Source organism: Rhopalosiphum maidis, chromosome 1, assembly GCF_003676215.2.
Source record: "Rhopalosiphum maidis isolate BTI-1 chromosome 1, ASM367621v3, whole genome shotgun sequence".
NCBI lineage: Eukaryota > Metazoa > Arthropoda > Insecta > Hemiptera > Aphididae > Rhopalosiphum > Rhopalosiphum maidis.
This window is the reverse complement of record NC_040877.1, coordinates 22,637,456-22,665,099: the sequence shown is the minus strand read 5'-3', so window position 1 is coordinate 22,665,099 and position 27,644 is coordinate 22,637,456. Positions and strand designations below refer to the sequence as shown.

Below are 27,644 nucleotides of genomic sequence, written 5' to 3'. Positions count from 1 at the left end.
TTGATTATGATTATGAATTTATAATTTATCATTATTTATATAATTATATCTTATGTTACATTATGCAATACATTATCATAAAAAAAAATATATTATACAATGTTTTTAAAAAAATGTACAATGATATATTTTTCCAAATTTTTCGGAGTAAAGTTAGTACAGCGGTCCGTGATTATTGTCTTATATATGCTGAATATCCTTTTACTTAATCCAATATTACGGAAATATGCTAAAATATTCTATAATATGTACCATAAACTAAAATATTCTGAAATATTCTCTGAAGTCAAAATATGCACTAATATGTAAAAAAAACGTTTTTTGACAGATTCTACAAGTTATAAAATGCAAATATTTTTTACTCCCACCAAACAACATACGCTTGTTAAAAATATGTTTTTGTATAAAAATCCGGACTCTAGTCATAACTTCTCAAATTACTCGTTGTTAATATGGTATATATAACTATATAAGACATGGGGAAAATGAAATACTATTGATAAATGTTTATCAATATAAATGGGCCACCTCTTAGTATAGGAAACCCAACCAAATATGTTGGAAGCAGGCTGTTGCAGCTCAGATCATCCGATGATAACCGTTCAAGGAAAGTGGAGCCAATAGAAAAACAAAGTGAAACATTTTATAAATAATAAATAAATACATTTGCTATAATGAAATTATATATTATTATGTATTTAAACATATTTATAATAATAAATAAATTTAAGTTAATTAGTATCCGGGGGATGTGGGGGGCAGAGCCCTCCACGTATTACATATTTTTCAATTTAGATGTATACCCAAAAAAATATTTACGACTACACCACTGGTACGAATTCATATTATAATAGAAATATTTTTTTTAAATCTCTAATAATTACAATACAACGTTTTTAAAGTATCAATTCAATTTTAAGTCTTGAATATTATATATAATAATATACTTAACCTTTAATATATAAATATTTTGTACATTATATATTCATTGGATACACGTTTGAAGCATTTATAACAATATGGCTGTTACAACGACAAAAGTTAATGAATTTAATTTAGAAAAAATAAAAATATTTAACATCACAAAAATTTTAAAATATATTTTTATGATAATCAAATAATATCGAATAGTAGTATCCAAGTACATATATTTATATACAAAATGCAAAAATATAGAAAAAGCAAATTTTCCACCACGTAATTTAAACTATTTCAAATCACCAGGTTGAGTTTATGCCTCTGTATTATTGAAATAAAAAACAAATCAAAGCATCTGAGTAATTCTATTATTTTTACTTCCACGCTGAATCCGTAAAAGGTATTAGAAAAAATTACAACATGGACATTGAAAAGAAAAATACTCTAAAGACAATAACACTTTTACGTACGTGTAAATATATGTCTAAAAATAAGCAGTATATTAAAATATAAATGAAATAATATATCCATTAGTAAATTATCAATTTGCGCTTTGGCGAAATATTGAACTACTGCAGCTACGATGACCGTAAAAGCTTTCATGTCAAACCCATGACAATTTTTAAATTTTAATCTTTATGCACTTAGATAAATCCAAATTTCAACCATTGACTTCAATAATACATTCATAAAATCATACCGTAATAGTAATTGATTTTATTGACTTGGATTAGATTTATTTTATCGATTATAAATATCAAAATATTTCGATATTTTTAAATAAAAACACGTAATTAACATTAACGTTAGTCAATAAATATAAATTGGTTTATCATCATGCATTTATAATGAATTTTAAATTAAATTTTATACATTGTGTATAATATCAAATTAAACTTAATTACAAAAAATAAACCTCATTTTTTCTCCAAATTTTTACTTAAAAAATATAATATAAAATATAAGGTTATAGTAACTGACAACTTGTTGCTATACATATACGTATGTCAATTTAGTTGCCTATGCAATTTAATACTAGTCAAATAATATATTCTTTGTATAAGTATTGTAAATAATATATAGGTATAAAATAAATATGGTACTTATTTCTATTCACATAAATCTAGATTGTTGTTTTTTAATAAGAACAATTTCAATAGGTTTATCGTGTGATATTACGTGGCCTTTATGAACGAACTTCAAAAATCTTTTAACCAAATTTACCTATTAAGCTCTAAATTCCATTTCTTATTTTTATTATTTAGTCAGACAATTTATATTTTCAAAAAATGCAAAAACCATTACCAAGACTGAGTTATAATTAAAATACTCAAAAATTAATTAATCTATATATCTATTATACTACATATAATAATTTGAGTTAATGTAAAATCTATTTTTCTCGTAAATAACAATTATATTTATATATAAGTACGCGAGCACTTTTTTTATCGTACTATTAACTCCGTCTATAGTATTGAAAAAGTAATATTGAGTAGATTTGAACAAAACAAATTTATTTAACACATATATGGCGACGTTAAGGTGAGTAAGATACGAAAATAGGAACGCACCAGACACCACTAGCACCGACTGTCCAGTAAAATACAAATTTTCCAAATAAAGACGACTATCACAAAATATCTTTTATCTTATTAAATTAAATACATTTAAAAAATAGAACGTTAAACTTACTTTAACTTATCTTCCTCGTTTGTAGTAAGTACCTACATTGTGTATTTAACACGTAAAAACTACAAATACTTATATAAACACATCATAAAATATAAAACAAATCTACAACGGTTTTAATTTTTAGGACATGCTGCGTTTCCATTTAACCAGTGAAAAATAAATTTCTCTTATAATAATTTACCAGGAAAACAATTTTTGTGATAAAACATACATTAAATTACGAAAATTGTATAGCTTTCTTAGAAAATTTAAAGAACTCACACTACACTAGACAAAGGTAATAATTTATAAAGTGGGTAATATTTACAACAAAAATAAAAAGTATTATAAATTGTAATTAACTTTGTTTTATTATTTAAAGAGTAAAATAGATATATAATATAAATACTTTATTTTATAATATATAATATGTTTTGTTTTGTTTTTACATGTTTAAGGTACATATTATGTCACTATTTAAATACCTGTATGGCTGTATGTGATTATTTTTTCATGACTCTAAGCCCAGCTAGAATCTATAATTATTATTATAGGTAAATATGGTCCATGTTATTACAAGATTTATTTTTACTTAATAATTTGTAACGACGACGAAAAGTTAATATTCAATTACGAAACGCAACTGTTTAAAAATAAATTGAATATTATTAAAAATCTAAATATTTCTATACCTTATTTTAATTTCTATAAATTCTATAGAGCCTACTAAATATTGTTTCTAATAAGTGAACATTTTAAAATATTTAGTATAAATAACGAACATACTTACTCAAGAAATAATAATAAAATAAAAAAATATTATATTTTTATCAATGTGTACAAAATCATTTATCTTTTGAACTGAAAGTGCAGATCACACTTCTAAGCTTACTTATTGATATTTAATAGCAATATCATTATAATCTACCTACTGTTCAAAGACCAGTGTTCTACGTGACTACGTATTTTTATGTTTCTATAATTTCGAAAAAATATGTAACACGGTTTCTGCCGTTTATTGCTATTGTAAATAAAACATGTTGAATAATTTATATTTTGTGCTTTTTTTTATTATTTGTACCGCAACTTTGATTGATGTCCGAATAATATTTGTTGTGAATAATGAGTATTTTTAAGTTTGTTATACACCCATAGGCACAATTTAATACATATAATTCGGTACTAATTGTCTCTGAGGGAATTGTTTAACACACGATAGATCAATAACAACCATAAATAAAAAGTTGTACGCAGTTTATATCAGCTCCGACAACCACTAAGGCAAATATAAGTGATGTTTTCACAAATATCAAAATGGACGGTTGTCTTTAAATGTGCGCCATTTTCAAGAAAGTAAAATTTTTTCTCTTTTTTTTTTTTTTTTTTTGATTGGGCCGATTTTATAATACAGATTATACTATAATATTATAGTGAGATCATAGAGAACATGGTGATTATCACTGATATCACTAACTCCTGCATGACAGCACCCACCTGCCACCAGATAAGTTTAAATATGTACAGTTATGGAAATGTGAGCGTGTAACTTATAACGTGACTTTACATAGGTAGGAATGGATGAACTTTTTGGGTAAATCCCTCAAATATTTCATTATTCCTCCCTTCCACGACAAAAATATAATTATTAATAATTATTGTTGAATTATATTCGCATTTAAATTTCGTACATTTAAAAACTAACAAGTCTAATTTATTTGTACAAATATTATGATAATTTATTTTATTAAATCTTAAATGCATAGATAGTATAGTTTAACTATTAAAATAATAAATATGAATGTATACCACAATCCACATTCTACAATAGCATATTTTATCGCATTTTTTAGGTTAATATTTAAGGTTATTAATTACCACAGATTTTTGTCTTTTATCCACGATAAACTTAACGTGTTATACGAACTGTAAGCATTTTTTTAGGTTTGTAGTTTGGTCAGGGGGAGGGGTGAAACTCCTAAAAATATTAGTCACCGTTGAAAAAATAATGAATTTCCGCATATATGACTTTATGTATTTCGGTACTACCTAATGTTATTAATCAGTATACAATTTTTCAAAGACACAACTTCAAAAATTATCTTAATTGATTAATACATAGGACTCATATTAACTTATTTTTATTTTATACGTGTATACTTATATATTTTTTTATATATTATATCGACACATATTTTTATACAATTCCGCCATTTTCTGAATCGATTTAAAATTAAATAATTATAATTTTTATGTTTATTCTTCTTAAAATTATTAAATAATCCCTGACCTTTCAAATTTGACTGTAGATGGCTTACAATATATTTATTTTAAAATCACTTTGAAGTATTTTGAACACAACAGAAAGATGATTTCATTAAATTAATTTCTTGTTTTATTAAGTTTCAGTTATAACTTGTACTAAATTTTTTACTTTTATGTTTAAATCGATGGTAAGTAGTAAGATATGAATAATTAATTAGCATTCATTAAATCATGATATCATTTAGTTTGATCTATTTTTCGATAAAAACAATAATTATATAGTTTAATAGAAATAAAAATACATTGTTGAGTGTTGTCCACGGCACTCGGTCAGAAAGAGCCATAAAATGTATATTAGTATATTATACATCATACTACTATAATGATGTTATACAACTTTCAAATAAAAGTAAACACAAGACCATGACATTGTTCTACTCCAATAGTACCTATTTAAAAAGGTAAGTCCACGTGAGGTAGCAGCTAGCAAGATACCGGATATTGTGAACCGTGGTCAACGACTCAAGTCAGCTACTCTACCACTGAATAAAACCGGAAATTCATTACGAATAATTACACATTTACACAGGTCAAAATGTGGATAGATAGGCTATTACATAAAAACGCTGTAATACAAAAAATATTGTTATGATGTAAATTTGTAATATTTTATTGTAATGATGTACAATACTACGAAACTTGATTAAAAAAGACTAACTGTTTAACCAACCTTAACTTTAAAGTATAAACAATTATTCTAACGTGAAAATATAAAACCACTGAAAGAATAAAATACTATAATAATATTATTTTATAAAACGGAGGTGGCCATCAAGAGCACTCGTGAACCTAGAATAAGAAATACGTAAGAATTAAGAGCCAATAAAAAAATCGTTTGTGATATCGTCAATTACTTTAAGCGTTCAGAAAAAATACATTAGCCTCGATTATTATTGTAAATAATTAAACATCAATAAATGTACTGATGTCTTAAAAATGTTATAAATTGTGTATATAAAAGGAATATTCTAATTCAATAATTTAATTTTCACATATATATTTCTAAAGTAGTAAAAATATGCGTCTAACAAGATTTACAAGAATAAACCACGAGCCGAAGGTTGGCCACCCCTGGCTAAATAACAATAATAAATTTGATTTTAATCAAATAGTTAACGTGATAAAATATATATATATAGCTATATAAAATAATACTATAAATATAATATTTCCTGGAAATTAAAATAAAATACATATAACTTGCCAGCTACATGGCTAGTGATTCTGTAAATTTTTAAAATATAAATCGTATTTTCTAACACGTTTTTGATTATTTTTTAATAAAAATAATAATCAAGGCTACTAATTACTAAACATAATTATTACTAAACACTTAGATTTTATCAATTTACATTTTCCATAATATTATTAAACATCGTTACGATACCAAACACTATATAAAAATATTAATAATATTTAAATTATTACTAATATTAATAAACATGAGAACGGTGAGAAAGTTATTGATATTATGTTATATTATGCATTATTTTAGATTATTTAATACATAATTGATTTAAAATATCGTGGCAGTCTGCCTTGTGTTCACTATTTCTGTAGACCCAAACGATTCCTAGGCCCACGGCAATTATTTTGTTTTTGCAAGGCCTTCTAAATAGTTATGTTTTTTTCTAAAATAATAATAATAAAACCAATCTGTTTGAATATTGATCGGTTTAATTATTTGAGTATTGAACTCAATTTAAATAGTTGTAAAAAAGCTCAATAAGATATTATAAATGGAATCATTGTAGTCATTCAACGTGAGATATTATACTCTCTTGGACAAATGCGTTTTAACAGTATTCTACCTCTGAATAGAATTATTTTTAACAAATTTATTTACTAAGAATTATTTATATTATTTTAAAAGGGATATGTCGAATATTTTTCATGGTGCAAACTTTGTACTTTGAAATTGCCAATATTATTCACCTAGAATTCAATATTGATTTTATTTATTCTCCGGTCTCTCTCTTTAATACATCGTCAAAGAAGCTATAATGCTTTATTAGTTAACAATATTATTTTTTATACAATAAACACGATTTGTACTCACACAAACTACATATAAAATTACAAAATAACACTTATTTTTTAATTATTTTAGATGTAGGTCCGATCTTTTATTGAATTTACAATGTGGGCTTTTTTTTTCTTGGATAACTCTTCGGACGATAGTTAAACCTACGCGTTCAATGCAGCACAACAGTACCTTGTAAATAAGCTCTGTACGTAATTAAAACGTGTAGTTCTATCTTGATTCTTGAAAAATGCATAGACAAAAAAGACAAATGACGATCAATAAGTGAAGCAAAGTGCAATTAAAAATATTCTGAATCTTTTAACTTTGTAAAACAGCTATCATATTAAAATATTTTATAACAGTAAATATATGTATAAATGGTAATTTATTCTATCTTAATATTAAATTTATATCAATCACTAATCACATAATAATATTTTATATACCTACCTATAGGTACGGTCGATCTATATTAAAAATAATATTGCGAATAACGAAACGTCGGAAACATGAAACTTTTATCGTAAATATGTATAAAGACATAAAGTCCTTTGTTTATTAATCACATAATAATTTATACAAGAACGATATACAAAACAATATTGTGTTTATTTGCCTAATTGCGTGTTCTTAATTATTTTAATGTTTAGATATTATTACATTCAAGTGACAAAAAATGTAATTTTGTCTGTGACCACATACCTACCTATTATAGTGATAAATATTTATGATTATAACAATTAATGATTTTACGAGAAATTTGGATAAACTAGTGTACTAAAAACAATGCTACATTATTTTTAAAACGAATATTACATATTATAGGTAGTTATGTACACAAATTATATCCACAATCCGCCGTCATGCACAATTAAATTATATTTATTCACTATAATACCATGTATTTTATTCCAACGTAGATCATTTTTCAAGGTCGAATATTAAGTGCCGCGTAAATTATAACTGATTTTCATGAGATTTGCCCGTATTATTATTGTACAAATCTTATTATATACATAAAACATTGTATAGACATTTTAACGTACAAAAATTGTGTTCATTTACGTTGGCAATAATATTATTATTTACACGTCTCCTAAAGGTGTGTGTATTTATTTTTATTTGCTTTAAGATATTGTTTGAACTAAAACTAACTGCGTACGTACTTAATAGCATTATAAAATATTATTTTTTGTAAGCCAAGTAATTTAAATTTTTATTTTACTCTAAAGCAATCAATACAATTTCAATAAATGAATAAAATATAAATTTTATTCATTTACTTTTTATTTTTTACATTTTTTTAACGCATAAACAATAAATATACGATACTACATGCTACACTTTTTTCATAAACATTCAAAACAACAAAATTAGTTTTATTGATAATGATAACATTATTAAATATGTGTTCAAACCTATTTATATTTGATCTGTAAATTTCATAGTTTATATATATATATATACGATGTACACGTTGAATGTTCTTTGTAGGTAAATTATTTAATCATTCAATTATTGTAGTTTCTAATAATAAACTCGAGAATATATAAGTAATATATAATATAATACCAATGGAAATAAAAGGACACTGCACCAAGATTTGTTATCCTTGCTTCTCATACGATATGATATATTATGATAAAATAAAAACATGTTCCATGTCCATGCAGCCATGCAGTTGACCATAATTGACTAGGGGAAGTGAATTTTAAAATAAAATCATTCAGAAAAAAATTAATAATTAAAAAAAAAATCAAGGCTATCTCGTATGGACTTTTTAGTTGTATTAAATTTAATATGATACATAATATTTTTAAAACGGTATTTATTTTTTGTTATTTTAAACTATACAAACAAGTTTTTATAATTGGTAAATGCTTAAAAAATGCCTATGAAAAATAAAGTCAGTTTATAAGGGTTTATTAATTAGTTTAAAAGACAAATAATATAGAACATCATGGCATATCGAATTATTATACTATGTTTTTTTTCTTAAGATTTTAGTTATAACTCTTATAACTTATATTTAAAATGAAATTTATAATACCTCAATTATTTCTGGAATCAACCATGTCTTGATTATTTTACTACGTATAACGTTTCCTTATGAATAATTTGTATACCCATATTAATTCATTGAATTTGCTGGAAGGCAAATAAATATATAAATATTTATTTATTTATAATATTTACTCTGTATTTATTAATATAAAGTTTTAAAGAAATACCATTTGTAATTCTTCAAACTCGTACAATCATTTCAGTGGCTATTAATATAATATAAGTAATAAAGTCCAAAAATTATTCACAGAATTTTAATTTTGCAATATAAGTCAAACATAATAAAAGTTATAAATTAAAAATATGTCCTATTCTTATGATAACAATATATTTATAACTGAATTTTAAAGTCTATATTGACTAAAATATATATTTTGTAAGCCTTTAAAGTTTAAATAACTCGAGAATGGCTAAACTCTCATAAATCTTCCTATTTACACTCATACCAATTATACGCATATTTTAATCCAAAATAGAAATTTTTATTTTTATTACATTCCTGGTACTTATTATTTTCGACATCTGACCAATCTAAAAATGTATATTATCTATTTATTAATACATTCAAAAATAATAAAATAACGATATTGTTTTTGTTAATTTACTTATTCATATTTAATTGAACTACATACTACAGAATTCATTAGGACTCAGATTAAATTAATTGAGAGTTAAAATGGTTGGGTTATGTTAATATATTTATGTGGGTAATGACATGAGTATACCACAATTTTCATTTTTCCTTTTTTTACCTGACAAATAAACATAGGTATTCCAATTATTGTGCACCAAATACCATGTATGTATATATAATATTACCTGTATAAACAATAATATAGAATATATACTTTATATGTATTAAATATCCAATTTACAAAATTTTAAAATTAATTGTATTCAAAATATTCTCTCAAGAATTAGTCGTCAATACATAAATTTCCTTCACAATTAAAAGCTTAGAACTGACAACAAATAATCATTGTTGTCTTACTTAAAAAATATTTTTTATCGTTAAAATTTTTCTTTTTATTGAATAAACATAATAAATTGTTCTACAGTTTAAGAGTTTTTACACCAGAGTTGTGTACTTTTAAAAAAAAATCGAAATGAAAATTTTTATTAACCATTAGTCAATGATAACTGAATAATATATTTTATGCCAGTCAATTTTAAAATATTATAAGTGGTAAACACATATCTATTTTGAAATAAAAAAATAATGCACTAAAGCAGTGGTCTTCAACCAGTGGGTCGCGAGTCACCACCCATATTTTTAGGTCGCGTAAACTTTAAAATTGGGTCATGATATTTAAAATAAAAATTAAATTTATAAAATTATAAAAGGTAAAAAAATATTTTTTTAATTATTAAACTCGGAAAATTAATAAATGAAAATACAATTAAAAAAAGTTTGTATTGTATTCAGTTTTAATAATATAAATACAAAGCATTAAGCAATTTTAGCTTTTTTACAAAGCTTACATGGGTGGCGAAAAATGTAGGTCTAAAAAAGTGGGTCGCGAGTCCAAAAAGGTTGAAGACTACTGCTCTAAAGAATTATAAAGACTAATTTGCAGCTCATAAATTGTATAAAAAATGTTCATAGCAGAATATTAAAACATCTCATAAGCGAATATGTTAGGAAATTGACTAAATATTTCAAAATTAGTAGCACAACTGCAGCACTAATAAACATTAGCAGACTTAAAATTGTTTACACGTGACAAAATAGGTCTCTAGTATTAGATTTAATGTTTTCATGTATGACAAATATTTGAAGTTTAGTTTCTTTTAAAGCTTTTAAAATCTCTGGCATACTATTACAACATAAATTATACATAAAATATTTTCTCCATAACAATATATAACAGAATAGATTCGTCGATTATGATTTTCTATTACGAAATTCAACTTGAATTATTTTATTTAGCCTTGTAAATAAATCGCTCATGTTTTCTTTTAATATGGAAGTTAGTAGTTTAATTACTTACCAATGAATATTATCAAAAATTATATTATAGTTATTTACATTAAGCATACTCATATCATTGGTCACACGTCATTTTCAACGAGAAGAGTTGCCAATTGTATAGGTATAATATGTATAGTGTATGACCAATTTTAAAATTTATAAATTGCACACTCAATACATATCATGTATATGTATAATATTAAAATTAATATTCTAATCAAAATAGAAACTTGAAATTAGAAACGTTTTTAATCCCTTCAAAAAGCCTTCGTGGTTGTCATAACACAAAAGTTTACCCTATAAATATTGAATTGTCGGAAAACTAGTTTTAGATTTTTAGATACATCGATACATGTACGAGTAATGCGTGTTGTCGTGTTCCTAAAATATTCTAATATAATTTTTTTAATTGCTATAATTGGATACTAGATATTTCTAAAACATTTGATTTTTAGCCCGAAACATCATGAAAAATATTACTAAGACCAATTTAAATGTAACTAACCACCTAAACTTCTTACTATCGGGCAACATAATAGACGTTGAAGAATTTCACTCGCCAGGTATTATAATTGGATAACGTTGATCGGCATGCGGTATGTACAGTTACATGGTGATGTATTTAATTGTTTAACGCAAACTGTTTACTAACAGTTTATAGTAGTTTAAATTTACGCATTTTAGTCTTTGTCAATACTCTACTTATTTGAGTTTGCATAAAACGCAGTTAACTCTACAGTTGTTTTAAAATTGTCTTGTTAAATGACCTATTATATTTGACTTAATGGCCTTAACTAAACAGACTCAATTTGTTTTATTTAACTTTGACTGCTTTGAATGTTTGACATTGCAAAAACAAAAATATGAAAAAAAAAGTTAAATTAAATGGGCAATAGATGTTATAATATTTTATTATTTTATATTAATAACAATGCTGCGTAATAAATTCTAATGTAGCATATACCAAAGTTTGTACAGACCAGCATATCGTTCAATAATTATTTATAATGGAATGACTAAATGTTTATCATAAACAAATGACACAATTGTCTGTGTGGTATAGTTTTTATTTTTATCAATACGTACATTTTATTATTAATTCGATAATATTTATTAAGCCTTGAGATTTTTTTGATAAATTTGTTGTGTGTCTATGTGTGTACGAGTACACGGCAAGTTATCGATAATATTCTTCGATTTTTAAAAATGACCATAACGGTATAAAATTATATCTAGTTTGTATTTTCGAGAGGTTAAACTTAAAAATTCCCAAAATTTATTTTTATAGTTGGAAAAAACAAACAAAAAAATAAGGAAAAACGGGAATTTTTAAACAAATTTAATTTTCTACTCAAACGGTTTTGTTTATTTTTATATAACTGAAAACAAAAAGACCACAGTTTACATTAAATGTTCCTGTTATTGTTTTCTACCTACAAAATTTTAACTATTTTTGAGCTATTTATAGTCATGACTTCATGAGAAATTTTCAGATTTTTTAAGTTTTTTTTATAAATATCGATTAAAAACCATTTTAAGGGTAGAAATGCTTCAACATTTAATATAAGGCTTCTCGTAAATTGTTAATTTCTCAGTTAAAAAATATCAAAATTCTATTACAATTTTTTTTTTTTTTTAAGTTTTTAAAGATATTCAACAAAATTCACAAAAATTACTAATTAGTAAATTATTTTGTACTTGAAAATTGATAAGAAAAAAAACTTTTTATACCTTAGATTTAAAAACTTTATTTTATTTAAGTTCTTTACTAGTCGTCCACCTATAATATTATGTAAAAACAAATCTTACAGAAAGGCCAAATTAATTTTCTATGAGCATTTCATTTTCAAATGTTTACGACATTCAATATTCATTCTGTAAAGTAATTATTTCTTTTCAAACAATTTTTGATATCTTATTATATTTCAAATAAAAATAAAAATATATACTTTAAAATTTTCACCAAATATTTATATAATTTTCATTATATCATAAAATTCATAAAAATGTTGAATTGTTTTTGAGTTATTTGTAAGTATGAGAAATTTTCAATGTTTTTTAGTTTTTGTTCTATAAATATTGATAAAGAAATTTTCACTGGGTCAAAATTCTTATATTTAACTCAAGATCCCACCAAATATATTTTTATATCTGTATAAAAATATTAAAAATAATGAGGTACACATTTTTTTTTATATACGAGATTACTTATTTAAACGATAAATAAAAACAGGTTTATTATTTTGTAATAATTTAAAAAAATTATTCATCGGAGCTTAAACTTTTATATATTTTATATAATTATGAATTTTATTATACATTTATAACATTTTTTATTTATTTTAAAATGTTATCTATTTATAGCTACTATATTAATCTATTTTTTTTGTTTTACGATATTTACAGAATGTTGTTATTAAATTTCGTATTATATACATTGATATTGTATAAATATTTATTATTATAAGAATTAAATACTGTTAATATAATAAATAATGTGATATTTAATTCGGAAAAAAATATCACTTAAATACTAAAAGTAAAATAAATTACCTTTATAACTATATTATAAAAAACATATAATTTGGTGATATAGTCCGTTGGACCGTTTCCGCTCAAAACCATTTTTCGCATAAAGTGATATATCATTGAATTCGACAGACACAGACCTATAATAAGTGACCTGCTTGACACCTAATGTACAGCAGAGCGGTACTCACTTATCTACCATTTTTTTAAATCAATAAAATTAGCTATAAACGAAGTAAAACCGGTACATCATAAATAAAGTTGTTCTTTATAAATTTAGTTATTGTGGTATAATAATGGGTTTTATTTGGACAAAACCAATTTCATAACTAGCTGTATACTCGAATTTTCCTGGAAAAAAAATGATGCGGAATACGGTGTATTTTGGTTTTAGTATAGTTTAGTTCACTGAAATGCGGCTTCAGTGGTACTTCATTTTGTCGACAAATCCGACTGAAATGAGCAATCAACTTGTGGCAGATTGGCAAAACGCTCGGTGTCCTTTGGTTTAAATATAATAACCTCATGAGCTAATCGGTTTATGTATACCTCGGCCCGCGAAAATAAACAATTTTAAAATACAGCATTTGTTTTTACTATTGTTACACAACCACATCACACACATTGTCTTTTATAACATAATAAATAGAGGAAACTTCGTAATTACAACGGGAACACTTACAAAATACGTATTCATATATATTTTAACTTGTATGTATGTATAAGCTTATCTAAAAATATTTGAAATTTAATTTTTAAAAATCTCAGTGTTTGACGCTCTTTTGATGTAATTAATAATTAGAATATTTGTAATTAAATTAGATATATTTTGGCTTAGTCTCCATAACGAACTATATCACGATTTCGGGTCGCATTTATAATTGTTTATCTTAGTTTAATCGTGTCAGGTAAAATAATATAAATGCAATTTGTTTTTACATCAGAATACGTAATTCAGGACAACAAAGATTAGGATTAATAATTTCGGGCATCCCAGTTAGTGTACATAAAATATGTTGTTAGTAAGAACTTACTTCAACGAGCCCGGCCATACCCATATTGAACTATCTATTTATACTATTTAGTCAGTCAACACATATTATTTCGACGGACTTGGTAGTTTTTCAGACACTGTTATTGCGTTTACATTTATTGATATAGGTAATGTATATGTTGAACGTCAATACGCCAATGTATATTAATGTATTATAACTACGCCTTTATCATCTGCCGCAGTGCAGTCAGCTGTCTGTGTTTACTGAGACGTGAACATAATCGAATTTGTATTAAAAGCGATAAAATGTTCGTATACATACCGGCCGCGCACAGCCCCCGATCTAAGGGACGTAATAATTAATGTGCGCTCAAAACACCTATACACAACAAGACGTATGTATCTAATTGCGATTCAATAATCGATATTGTTATACGAATGTCTATCGAAGGTGGGGTATCATTTATCATCCATATAATAATATTAGCTATTATAGACTCACGCCGGAACAGCGGATTTCTAATCGGTCACGACAATCGCGCCACACATAATCAACCCTGGCGTTGCTGTAATGTTTCGATCTGATTTAAATGTGACAAATAGGTACTATTTATCTTACCGTTCCGTTTCAGTGTCTGATGTGTCGCTCCAGCAGCCTGAATACGCACCGATAATAGCGGATACTTCTCGCCGCGCGTGTACTTTCGCTTCTGCTGCACACTATGGTTGGCTCCCCCTTGCTATCAGACACGGTATACGAAACGAAACGATATATTTGATCATGATAAGTAACAACTAAAACGGACCTTTTTGTCACGGATGCGTTCATCTGCAGCCCCGTCTACCCTTAGATATACGAAATACTTTTTTATAATGATTGCAGTTTTCGGACCTAGATGGCTAGGTATAAACATATAATGTTTTCACATTTTGCTTATCGACTGTAGTATAGATATATAGGTACGTACAATTACATATACACTCTCAGTATACACGATCATCTTCAGGCAGATTAAATCGGCCGTGTTTTGTAATAAGTACTTAGATCTATATTTAATATATGTATATATACATAGGTACGTGGTGATCCGTTTAACGTAAAACACTAATAATTTTTTCGAAAAAAATTATATTTTTATCGTTATTGGTTTTAAAGTATTTTTATCTTTTGAATGAAAACATTTTTAATATAATATTCCAAAATAGAGTATTTTTGCCTATAAAACCAAAAAAAATCAAATTTCGGACGAGTAAGTTTTAGTGTATAAGAATTTAAAGATTTGATAAGCATAGTAGAGGACCAGCATTTTTAGCAATAGATACTTTTGTACCACTCCATTCCGCCTATCAAAACTGTAAGTACTTATAACTCATAGACTAATTGTCCTTAATTCTCGTTTGTTATGTCAAAGAAAGTCAAAAATATTCTGTTTTGGAACAAGAATTCAAAAATATATATTATTGAAAAAGTAAAAATTTCAAAAATAATAACGATATAAAATAGTAAAAATATAATGTTTTCAGAAAAATGTTGTTTTAGAACGACTTAAAATAATGTAAAAAAGATGTTAATATAGTTTATGAAATAATAAATGTCTTACATTAAATAGATCACTCGGTTAATAATATACATTATGTATAAATAATAAATATGTATTATGTATGTATAATAGAGTGTTTCACCGTGTTAGTCCTCGTATATACGTATTTACGTAAATGGATTATTTCATATTTTTAAAAAACAACAATTTTTATTTTTGACACGACTATGTTTTTGCCTGAAATTCCATCTGAATTTCGTAAGACGCTATTTTTTTTTATACTTATAGTCAGTAACGGCATTAATATTGTTCATTAGTCATTACTTTGATGAACGAACACACATAAATAATATACATGATGTATTTACACTTGTTATAAATAGCATCAGGTGACATCGTTCTTTATTGCTATAAACAGTTTCTTGCAATTTAAAAGACATATTCGTGATCCAATATCTTTCTCGACGAGGGATAGCAGATCTTATCTCGAGTTTGAGCAAACCATAAAATACCCATTACGATTCGAAACAATATATAATGGATCTCTATAAAATACATAGTTATTGTTTTCTGACATCGTGTTTCAAAAATATTATGTAGAAAAAATATTTTGGCGGGGACAAATACGCGAGAGCACATTTTTGTAGGTATATCACATTATATATATTTTAAATACGTGATGCGTATATTATAGACACTATTACGTAGACATAATACTAATAAATATAACCCCAATAGTGTATGAACTTTACGCTCCGTTTAAAATCATATAATATTATGACGAGGGACAATGTTCCTTATTTATAATATTTGTATCACATGTTTGCGTTTGTTTTTTTTTGTTTAATATCGACATATTATTTGCTTTTGTAACAATATACATGCTGCTACGGCATTACCAGTTTGTGCACTGAATTCGTTGTTATGAAATCGCTCCGGCAGTCGCGAATGGCAGTGTATATATATATAATATTAAATATATATATATATATACCTACACATAATAATATTATTAATATGTATGCCGTCGGCGTTCGGTTACTTTTATCGCCGATGTGCCAATAACACCTGACTCACGACTGCGAGCATCAACACATCCGCCGCGAGCACCGACACTGGCCGACGGTACGTTTGATGAATCGATGTTTGCCTTTTCCTCTTCCGGAGCGGTGTATATACACCCATATCATCTCGGTCTTGCCGCAGAATCGAATTACGAATATATCGGCATTCTGATATTATCTATACCTACGATACTTGTACATGGTGCGCGTGCCTCTCGGAGACTGTGGATGGTTTTCGGACCGCTCCGACTATAGGTTTTAGATTTTATTCCGTTTTGTTTTTCCCGTGTACGGTTACACGCCGATCACGAGGAACCGCGTGTACATACGCCTGTATTATAGTGGGTGTGTACACGAGAATATGTGGTCGACTGCACGCATACAATTTCAAGTGCTAGGTTGATGCGAGGGCTGCTTTTTTTCCGCACACGCCTTTAAATTGTGAATTGGATTTTGTGACCGTTGACGTTTGTTTTCGTAGACAAAAAAAAAAAGCAACAGCAAATAATTATGTTATAATCTCCGCGGCGTTTTCTATTGACACGATATTTCTATACAAAACTGAGCATCAAATATGCTCCATCATATACGTCCATCGATATATCCGATTCACATTGAAGAGTCGTGACAACATATCAAGTTTATGACACAATATTATATATATTATTAGTAATAATATAGTAATGCGTGCACTTTTGACCCGGGTCATATTTATTTAATGCTTGTATAGTTATAACCTATGTGCATTGTTTCACGTAATTGTTTATAATATATCACGCATATATCCGTATCCAATATAAAATAGTATACTTGAGTTAAACACTGAATTCTGCCTTTGCTCACCAATTAAAATTGAATTAATATTGTTTAAAACCAGTATAATCGACGGGTGACTTTTTCCATATGTATTTTCTTATAATGTATAACACATTATCTTGTTCCTACCCACGCATATCTTAAATAGTTTTAAATAAATTTAATAAAAGATAATTTAATCGTAAAGTATTCAACGATACATTTTTAGCAAAACTCGGTTTCCTATAGTGTTTTTTTTTTTTTTTGACATGTTGATTTCTCGATAAAATAATCTTGAAGCAAAATATATTCTTTAAATAATATATTAATAAACAATGAATATGTTTGAGTAACCTTGTAATTAAATTGCAAACCATACATCCTTGTTAATAATACTTGAAACAACTAATAGAATTCAAATAAAATCTAAAAGTTTTATAACATATTATGCTATAAAATTAAGTCTGAAAATTAAACACTTGAAAAATTGATACATTTATTAATATTTTGAATTTTAAAGGTTATTAAAAAAATGTATAAATATTTTAGAGATGTTTTAATCGTAATAAAAATTGAATTAAGCTAATTTTTTACTCAAGTTTAAAGTAATAGTACCCGAAATTACAAAATATATCAAAAGAGAATTCAAAATAAACTTATAATTTTATAAAATTAATCTTATAGTGAACAATAAAATCTAAATACATTAAAATAATTTAAAAATTATATTTGTATAAGTAATTTAAGTATTTTGGTTTTTTATTTTTTAAATAAATTAAAACTAAAATTGTATGTATGCTTTAATAATTTTTCCTTTTCTAATACATTTTAATAAGACTAAAAATAAAAAAAATTGATTAAAAACTTGAAGATTATCAATTATGTATAATATAATATTAATTTTCTATATAGTCTAGCAGATTTCTACATAATAAACCATTGGAAAAATATCTTCTATATTATTCTTTAAAACATACTCGAGAACCGGCTTAGATCGTTCAATGATTTTTGTATTATTTTTCTATAAGCTTCTTCAAAGAAAATTTCAACGAATGTGTAAAATTATTGAATAACATGCCTAACTAGGTACATATATACCTTGACCTGAGTGTCATGTTCACAACTGGTAATGATTAGGACTTAGGATTACTCGATAGAAAATTCGAAACAATCAATGGAATTATCCTTAATATCACACATAATAGCTTATTTTTGTGAATTTGGGGAATTTTTATTTTATAATCGTTATTATTTGGCTGCAAATTATGATGATAATAGCAATAATAATAAGAAGAAGAACAATAATAATAATAATTCAGCAGGTTACATACAAGGCTAAAAAAACTCGTTCACACACGAACGATGTTGGCTGCCTTCCGGTAATCTATGTTCTGGGTAGCTTTGTAGATGAATGGTAGCAATATGGAGGACAGTGGAAAAAAGGTAGAGGGGACGATGCCTTTGTGAATCCAATAAAATGGACGTACCGCACGCGACTGGTCAATGTGTAACCGGCACTGTGTCAAGCATAGCCCTCTTGTTGAGCGTTCAGAAATTTCCTTTGACTTCGCCAAACACACACGCACAATATGACGGCCAATATCATCAAAATTGCATGCTGTCTTGTGTGCGTCGTTGGGATCGCTTTAGCAGCCCCAGCCACTGTTAAATTGCGTGAGTATAGCCAAACATAATTTTAATACGAATAACAGAAAATCGAAATAGTTTTCATATATTATTGTAATTAAGATTTTTGGAGTACTCAAAAAAAATATTTCAAAATAAAAATGTATTTTGATTTGATAAAAATATTATTAGATACCTCCAAAAAAAACATCTACACTTCCTTATGTTATTCAATAGATAATATTCTAAATTATTTTACTCGTAAATATTTTCTTTATTTTGTAAGACTATAATTACACTTTAATCTTATTCAAATATTTCAATGATACGCTTATGGGTTATACTTATACAGAAATAAATCACATTTTAGTTATTACATTTCTGTCTACAATGATACTTGCAAATATACAATTACAGATTTCACGTGTGTGCAACTGTAATTACTATCAATTTTTAAACATATAGAACTAGTGAAATTTAAACTGTTAATTATATTTTAGAATATATAAAGTTTAAAATAATAGTAATTATAATAATAGTTACTACAAAATATAGAAGTGTTTGATTGAGTAATGATTACAAAATATTTTTTCGAAAGGGTTATATATGTTCAAGATCATTTACATTTTTTCAGCTATAAAATCTAAATCATAGGACAACAACTCCTTTGAAATTAAAGCGAACCGTAGTTTTATACACGCACATAAATTGCGCAAAAAATAATCTTGTTCACTAAGCTTGTGTGAAATAGTAATCGATTATTATCATTATGAAATTCTTGTCTAAACGCTTAGAATAAATATTTTTAAAATGTTAAAAACAGCACAGTTAGATAAACTAGACTATAGTCTAATAAAAGTTACATGTTTTCATATATCCATAGTAAAAATAAGGTTTGTTTTCACTAAACATACATTATATCCACATACACATATTTAACTAATGCATAACACAACTACAGAAAAACGGAATTATACACACTAAATTAAGAGAGTTAAACAAGTATTTACAATACTAATATGTGTTATAGGTTATATTGTATTTTAATATATGATTAAGCCGAGAACAATTCAATTTGATCGGGTTAAAATTTATATTATCTAAAAATTCCCTAGTCATTTAAGATACATAAATATTTTTGTGAAATATCGACGATAGCTAACTCTACAAAACGTAATTTTACATTAGATTTGTCACATTATACCTATACAATTCTTCAAGGTTAAATGAAATCACAAGTTATAGAATTTTTTAAAAATGAATATAATAGAATTTATAACATTTTTCCTAATTTAAAATAAAAAATTAATTAGATTATATTTCTACCATGCTTACATATTATAAGTATTTATATTTATATAAATGTAAAATTGTTAATTCAACCAAATCATTTTAATTTATTCAGACAAATAATAGTATTTTTTTGTACAAAAACAACGATCTGACAATTATTATTTTTTATGGCCCCAACAAAATATATTAAAACAAACTAAAATAAATGTTATCGCCACATCGTTTGTTAAAATTAAAACTTAAGCTTTTTTTATTTAATTTTATTATTTTTCTCGTATAATCGTATTGATTTCGTCATAATATTATATTATTAACTATTATTAAAATAATCAACATATCATACTTTTTTAAATATTCTTATTTGTTTCTATTTTATTTCCGCGATTTGGGATTGTATTTCAAGGTTACTAATATTGAGATATTTTTGAATCTTGACATACATTTATATGTGACGTTCAGCCCCTTTAATTGTGGTGTATTGCTTCAAGGTCTCCAGGTCAAAGTCTCTACAGTTAAATACAAAATACTAGAAATATATTATTACATTTTCAAGATTAAATAATCACCCACCTAAGATAAATATAAATAAATACTTCTTCATAAAATTATAATAAAAAAGAACATTGAACTTTTTTTTTAAATGACATAATTGAAGTAATTTTTTAAACTAACTATGTCCATTTTGTCTTAGCCTCCAAATAATATATATTATATACCTGTAATTTGTATAGGTAAATCCAAATCTGTAATCCATTTCACATAATATGTTCATTAAAATTGAATACCTGCACAGTATTGTATTTTTTTAACTGATTAATAATGAATATGGTATGACATTAACCATTAATTAAAACATAATTGTTTTTGTAGATAAACAAACTTTTTTTCTCAAATACGAAAGTCTACGATTTTCCTTAAGATACACAAAATATATATATTTTTTTTAAATAAAATCGCTTTAACCAATATTGAATATATATCTAAAATATATTCAACATTACAATTTATAATTAATCGATACCTTTTTTTAGTTTGAAAATGGTATGTCCAAGTATAGCAAAATTAAATATGATGTAAAATATATCCTTTCTGTATGACTCCATACTTTTATAAAAAAATACATAATATCATATTGTATGTTTATGTACAATGTACATTAACCAAATGTTTTAATTTATATTTTAGCAAAAGACTTTGTGCAATGTAAAAGAAGCGACCCGAAGTTAAACGAATGTATAAAGAATTCTCTGAGAAAAGCCATCCCTCATTTAGTAAAAGGTAAATATTCGTATTATATGTTTTGTTCCTGAGCATTTTTATTTATTTATACATTTTAGGTGTTCCTAGTTTTGGATTGTACCCAATTGATCCGCTTCGTATAACGGCATTGGGAATAGACCAAGGTACTGGACCCGTCAGCATCAAGCTCAACTTTAGGGATTTAGACATATCCAACATTGGATCCGTAAAAATTAATGAAATCTTGTAAATACAAACAACTTTTTTTTTATATATATATAAGTCAACCCAATGAATGCTTTCTGTAATTTCAGTGCTGATCTGAATAAAAATAATATTACATTGGACGTGCATTTTGAAAAACCGATTACGCTCGATGGAAATTATGATATCAAAGGCAAAGTTATCATTCTACCAATCACCGGTGATGGCCTTTGCAAGATTAGCCTTGGTATGCATACATAGTTTTCTTTTTTTTTTTTTGTTCTTAAAATTTAAATTGTTAATTTTATGCTTTATTTTATTATTTTACAGAAAATCTCAAAGCCAAGATAAACGTTTATTTGAATCCCGTAGTAAAAAACGGAATCACCTATGCGGATGTTAGTGATATCAAATTAACATTTACTACCACCAAAATGCGTTTGAAGTTAGACAATTTGTTCAAAGGAGATAAAGCTCTTGGTTAGTGAATTTATTTCGACCTACATTTCTGTGTATTCACAATACTTTTTTTTTTAATATACATATATTGACATATTATTTGAATCATGTATTTCGAATATGTTAAAATGTTTAATTCAATATAATAAATTAACTGTGTGTAATCCAAGACGGGATTATAATATCATATTTAATGTTGCAGGAAACAATATGAACACATTCTTAAACGAAAATTGGAGAGATATATTAGCTGAATTGCAAACCAATTTTGAGAGCGCCTTGGCTGCCGCATTCTCTGGAGTTGCACAACAATTCTTTTCTAGAGTACCTTATAACCAAGTTTTTATTGAATAGATAATATACCATTAGTATTCTTAGTTTTATTATTAATTTATTAAATATACATACATATATATAGGTAAATTATTTTTATATATGTATTTTTTTTTTACCTGCTGTTAGTGTTAAAAAAAATAAACGTATATCAACTCGTTTTTATAATAATTTGTTTTATTTTATTTTGATCACAAATTATTATATTACAATTACGCTAAACATTGTGCTAAAACCGTATTTTTGGTTTTAATATAAAGTTTTAAAAACGAAGTATAATAATAACAATTAAGATTGTTATGCAATATTTATTATTAAAATCGTCGAAATATTACAACCTAATATATCAATACATCACTATTGATAAAACTAGAAACCACTGAATTCGTATTATTTTGTTATGAAACAAATCCAATATACTTACCAATAGCTATCTAAATACACCAAAATAATAATTTAATATTTATGTATAGCACATTTGTAGATACTCGTATTTACCTATTACAGTAATACTCAATAATCAGCATTCAATACCCATACAGTAATATTATGTAAATCACATCTAAAGTCAATGGAATTCTAGATTAATTGGATATTGTCATAATTAGTTAGTAAATACTTAATAAATACATGAATCTATTTATTTTTCTAATAATTAAAATATATTATAAAGTATATACAAATATATAGATAGTGTAATATATTTTAAACATATAAAATAGTGTGTAATCAAAAAATTAATCATAATAATTGGAATTGTTAATTTGTCAAAGCTAATTATTTAAAATGTTAAAACTGTATATTATTTTATGTGGAGGTCATGCTTATAGCTACAATAATTATATTATGTTAAATTCAGATGCGATTTTGTAAAATATAAGCATATACGAATATTAGCTGCACATATTATATACCTACGGTATGTTTCCAATCGAAGAATTCATCCAACTATAACTACAACAATACGCACGGAGTCTTAATTACAATTATGTACCTGCATAGCAAACTTCAGTATTTAAAAAATAATAATAAGTTGAATTTAACTAAATATATTACTTCTCTAAAATTCACGTTTAAAATTATAATTTATCATATTTATTTATTTTTAAGTTTGCCGAGTTTACTTATACAAAACCTAATAGGTAATTAACATTTTTTTCAGTAATTAATACAATATATATTTTAAGGTTTTTTCATTCTTTACAATATATTGTGCTACGATAGACTGATAATAATCTATTTTTACTACCATATGATATTTAAATAAGTCAACAATTTACTACATGAGTATAAAAAACCTATAGCATGTGTTTTTGTCATTTTTATTTTTCATTCGTACGTAATGAAATAAATATAAAAACGGTTAAAAACTTCAACACTTGACATAAATGCCTGAATTATTATAGCTAAGAAGGTTAAGAATAACTTAACAAAATTATTCACTTGTGGTGAATCTCGGATTCGTCATTTTAATCCTGAATTAAAATGCGTTGATTCTTGTAAATACAATTTTCAACGTTGTAAATCATCAGTAGGATTTCGATTTTAGGTAATTATCTAATTTTACATATTTTGCTAGTCTTATTATAAACTGTATGATTTTAGTTTCATAATTATTTATTGTAAAGTAAATAGATGATAGATGATTGATCGAATAACTTGTATAACGCGTACCTATACATGGTTTATAATTTACTATGTTTTGACATTTAGTTAATGAGCACATTATTTCAATAATATTAACATTTTCGCAGCACATTGTTTTTATATGTGATTTTGCAAAGTCTCATCAGCCACTTGGCCTTTACTTAATTCGTACTATAAGTAGGCATACACTGTATAACTAAAACTTATAATGAATATAACATGTACTTTTTAGTAATAATTAATACAACTGAGTACTGGCCGTGGCTAATTTAATTTTTTATAATTAATTATAATAATATTTTTTATTAATTGGTCAAGCTAATTGGAGATTCATTAGTAAAATGCATAGATTGTAATTATATTATACGAGACATGATAAATTAAATAAATTCAATGGTATCACAATTATATCTGGTAGCTAAATTCCTAAATGAGTTTTAATGCCAGTATTAAAACAGTCATCACAACATATACATTATACATAGGGTGCGTGATAAATCAAACTTCTACATACTTTATAATAGTTTAATCGTACCATGATCAAATGAAGAAGGACAACATACTATTAAAAGCATTAAAAATAAACGAAAAAGTTAAATTTAACTTCCTCGTTCTTGTACTCAGACTAAAAAATAAATTAATTCATGTAAATAAGTAAACAAATATTATAACATATTCACAACAAAAATAAACATAGAATCTTCGTCATTTTTTACCCACTCATAGACTATTAATTGCCTATTGCATATTTAAATATTAACTGTTTATAATTTAAATGTCATGATTATATTTTCTTTCTTGGTATAGATTATAAAGATATTTATTTATTTTTCGAAGAAACTAAAACTAATCAAAAACATTTTAATAATTAAAAAATAATGTTGATAATGAAAACATATAACTCAATCGTGAATAGAATCTTAAAACACAAACTTTGAAAGTTATTGAAAATTTGTCATTTTTACACAATATAGACAACTTTTAAAATAGCGCCATAAGAAATATTAAAAAGTATAATATCCAAAAGTATACTAGACAATATATCGAAATTGTGTGCAAATTATTTGATAAATTATCTTAATTAAACAATGATTTAAAATTATTAAAATTCAAAATATAAGAAGAAATAAATAGACCCTGACTTCGTAACTTCGGCACATCTGCATAGAGGTATAACTTGTAAAGTTACTAACCTACCTTAACAATCAGTTTAATGAATTAATGACTAACAGTATACTGAAAGAAAACTAAAAAATAATAATACATTTTTTTTTTTAGTTAACCTAAAAATTTTAGAAATTAAAGCACATATTAGTCTTACAATAACTTTAAGAAAATCATTTTTAATTTAGTTATTACCTATACATAATAAAGAATAATTATGCAGGATCGCAACATTAAAATATCAATCACATAGTATATTTTTCCTGATAAAGAGATATAAGGTATGATTCTTTAATTTATTTTGCTTCTACCTAGCTATCATTTTGTAGTCTGAAATCCTCAATTCAAAGATTTTTTTAATATTCATATAGCTTAAGTTATAAAATGTAATACATATGGTAAAAATGAGTTTATAAGTCTTGCTTACAAAAATTTTAAAAAAATTAGCGTAATTTATTAAATATTTTTATGGGCGTCTGATGTTTAAATTTTGACTAACTTAAATATTCATGATTAAGACCACGCGTACTCATAAAATATTTTAAATACATTGGCAATATTTTTTTATTTAATGTTTAAAGTTTAACTTATTATAAAATTTGTCTAAATTACAAAAAAATTTTGTATCTAACTATCCAAAAATGTACAAGATGTTCCATTTTTTTAGCCGAGGCTTGAAAACTGACACAGGGTTCCTCGTTAGTAGTTTATATTGAAACAAAAAAATATAAAATATATAAACACATTTTTTTAATACTCATTTGAAATGTAAATTTGGACAAAATTTGATATTTTAATGAAAAATTACGATTTTAGTTATTTTATTGTAATTCAAAAATAGTATTCTTGAATAGTAGGAACGAGTAACTTTTACGTATATTACAATATTTTATATTTTCAATGACATTTTTAAAACGTTTATAGATTAGTTTAATTTTAAACTATTACAGTATTACCGATTTATACCAAAAAAACTATTCATAACCGTTCTACAATAAGTCTGTACATGATATAAATATATATTATTATAATAAAATAAATGTGAAAATTTTTTCGTAAAAATTAATTCTAGCTATCTTATTACTAATAGTAAAAAAATAAAATACTGTAATAGCAGTATAAATATATCATAAAAATAAAAAATTACTTAATAATATTAATTGATAGACCATCATCATTTAGATACATTTCTAATATGCAACGATACCAGCTACTCTATAGCAAACCGGTTATTTACTTTCCCCATTTTTAATTTTAATATTTTTATTTGAATTTAATGATTGCATATTTTATTTTAAATAGGATAATGATAGACATGTGCTAACATTGCATATTATATAACAGCAGTAGTACGTATATTTAGTAAAAGTCACGTGATGTGACTCGCAATTCGATTCAACTAGGGTCAAATATATAAGGCATAACTACGAGTAGTCATTTTTTTTTAATTTACACATGTTTGACTTTTTTGCAAATAATGGTAAAAAGGTGGCCATCAATCATGTATATTACATGAAATAAAACTGCACTAAGATATTCGCACTACATCATTATAAACAAGGGTTAACATTTAACAAACATTCCAATTAACTAATACTTGTATATTGTATTTATAATATAAATTATATTATTTAATAATAAATAAAAGTTCAATAAATTATTTTCATTAGTATTGTTCTAGGTTATAATAATCTTTATTTAAATTAATAATAATAAAAACATAAACAAAATATTAATTTAGAAATAAGTATATAACTATAAAATGTAGGTACTAATGTAG

The 27,644-nt window shown here is 25.2% G+C and overlaps 1 protein-coding gene across 1 annotated transcript; it reads left to right on the top strand.

Annotated features, from left to right (window-relative positions):
• Window positions 1-19,385: 19,385 nt before the first annotated feature.
• On the top strand, window positions 19,386-23,152 carry LOC113561306 (protein takeout-like). Its single transcript, XM_026967643.1, has 6 exons — window positions 19,386-19,573; window positions 22,004-22,096; window positions 22,156-22,303; window positions 22,372-22,508; window positions 22,592-22,741; window positions 22,923-23,152. Exons 1-6 carry the CDS (start codon window positions 19,489-19,491, stop codon window positions 23,072-23,074), a joined length of 765 nt encoding a protein of 254 aa, XP_026823444.1. The 5' UTR covers window positions 19,386-19,488; the 3' UTR covers window positions 23,075-23,152.
• The last annotated feature ends 4,492 nt before the right edge of the window (window positions 23,153-27,644 follow it).

Coding starts and splice junctions, on each gene's coding strand:
- LOC113561306 (XM_026967643.1), top strand. CDS start 19,489: ATGACGGCCAATATCATCAAAATTGCATGCTGTCTTGTGTGCGTCGTT. Junction 19,574..22,003: donor CCCAGCCACTGTTAAATTGC/GTGAGTATAGCC, acceptor TTTATATTTTAG/CAAAAGACTTTGTGCAATGT. Junction 22,509..22,591: donor CCTTTGCAAGATTAGCCTTG/GTATGCATACAT, acceptor ATTATTTTACAG/AAAATCTCAAAGCCAAGATA.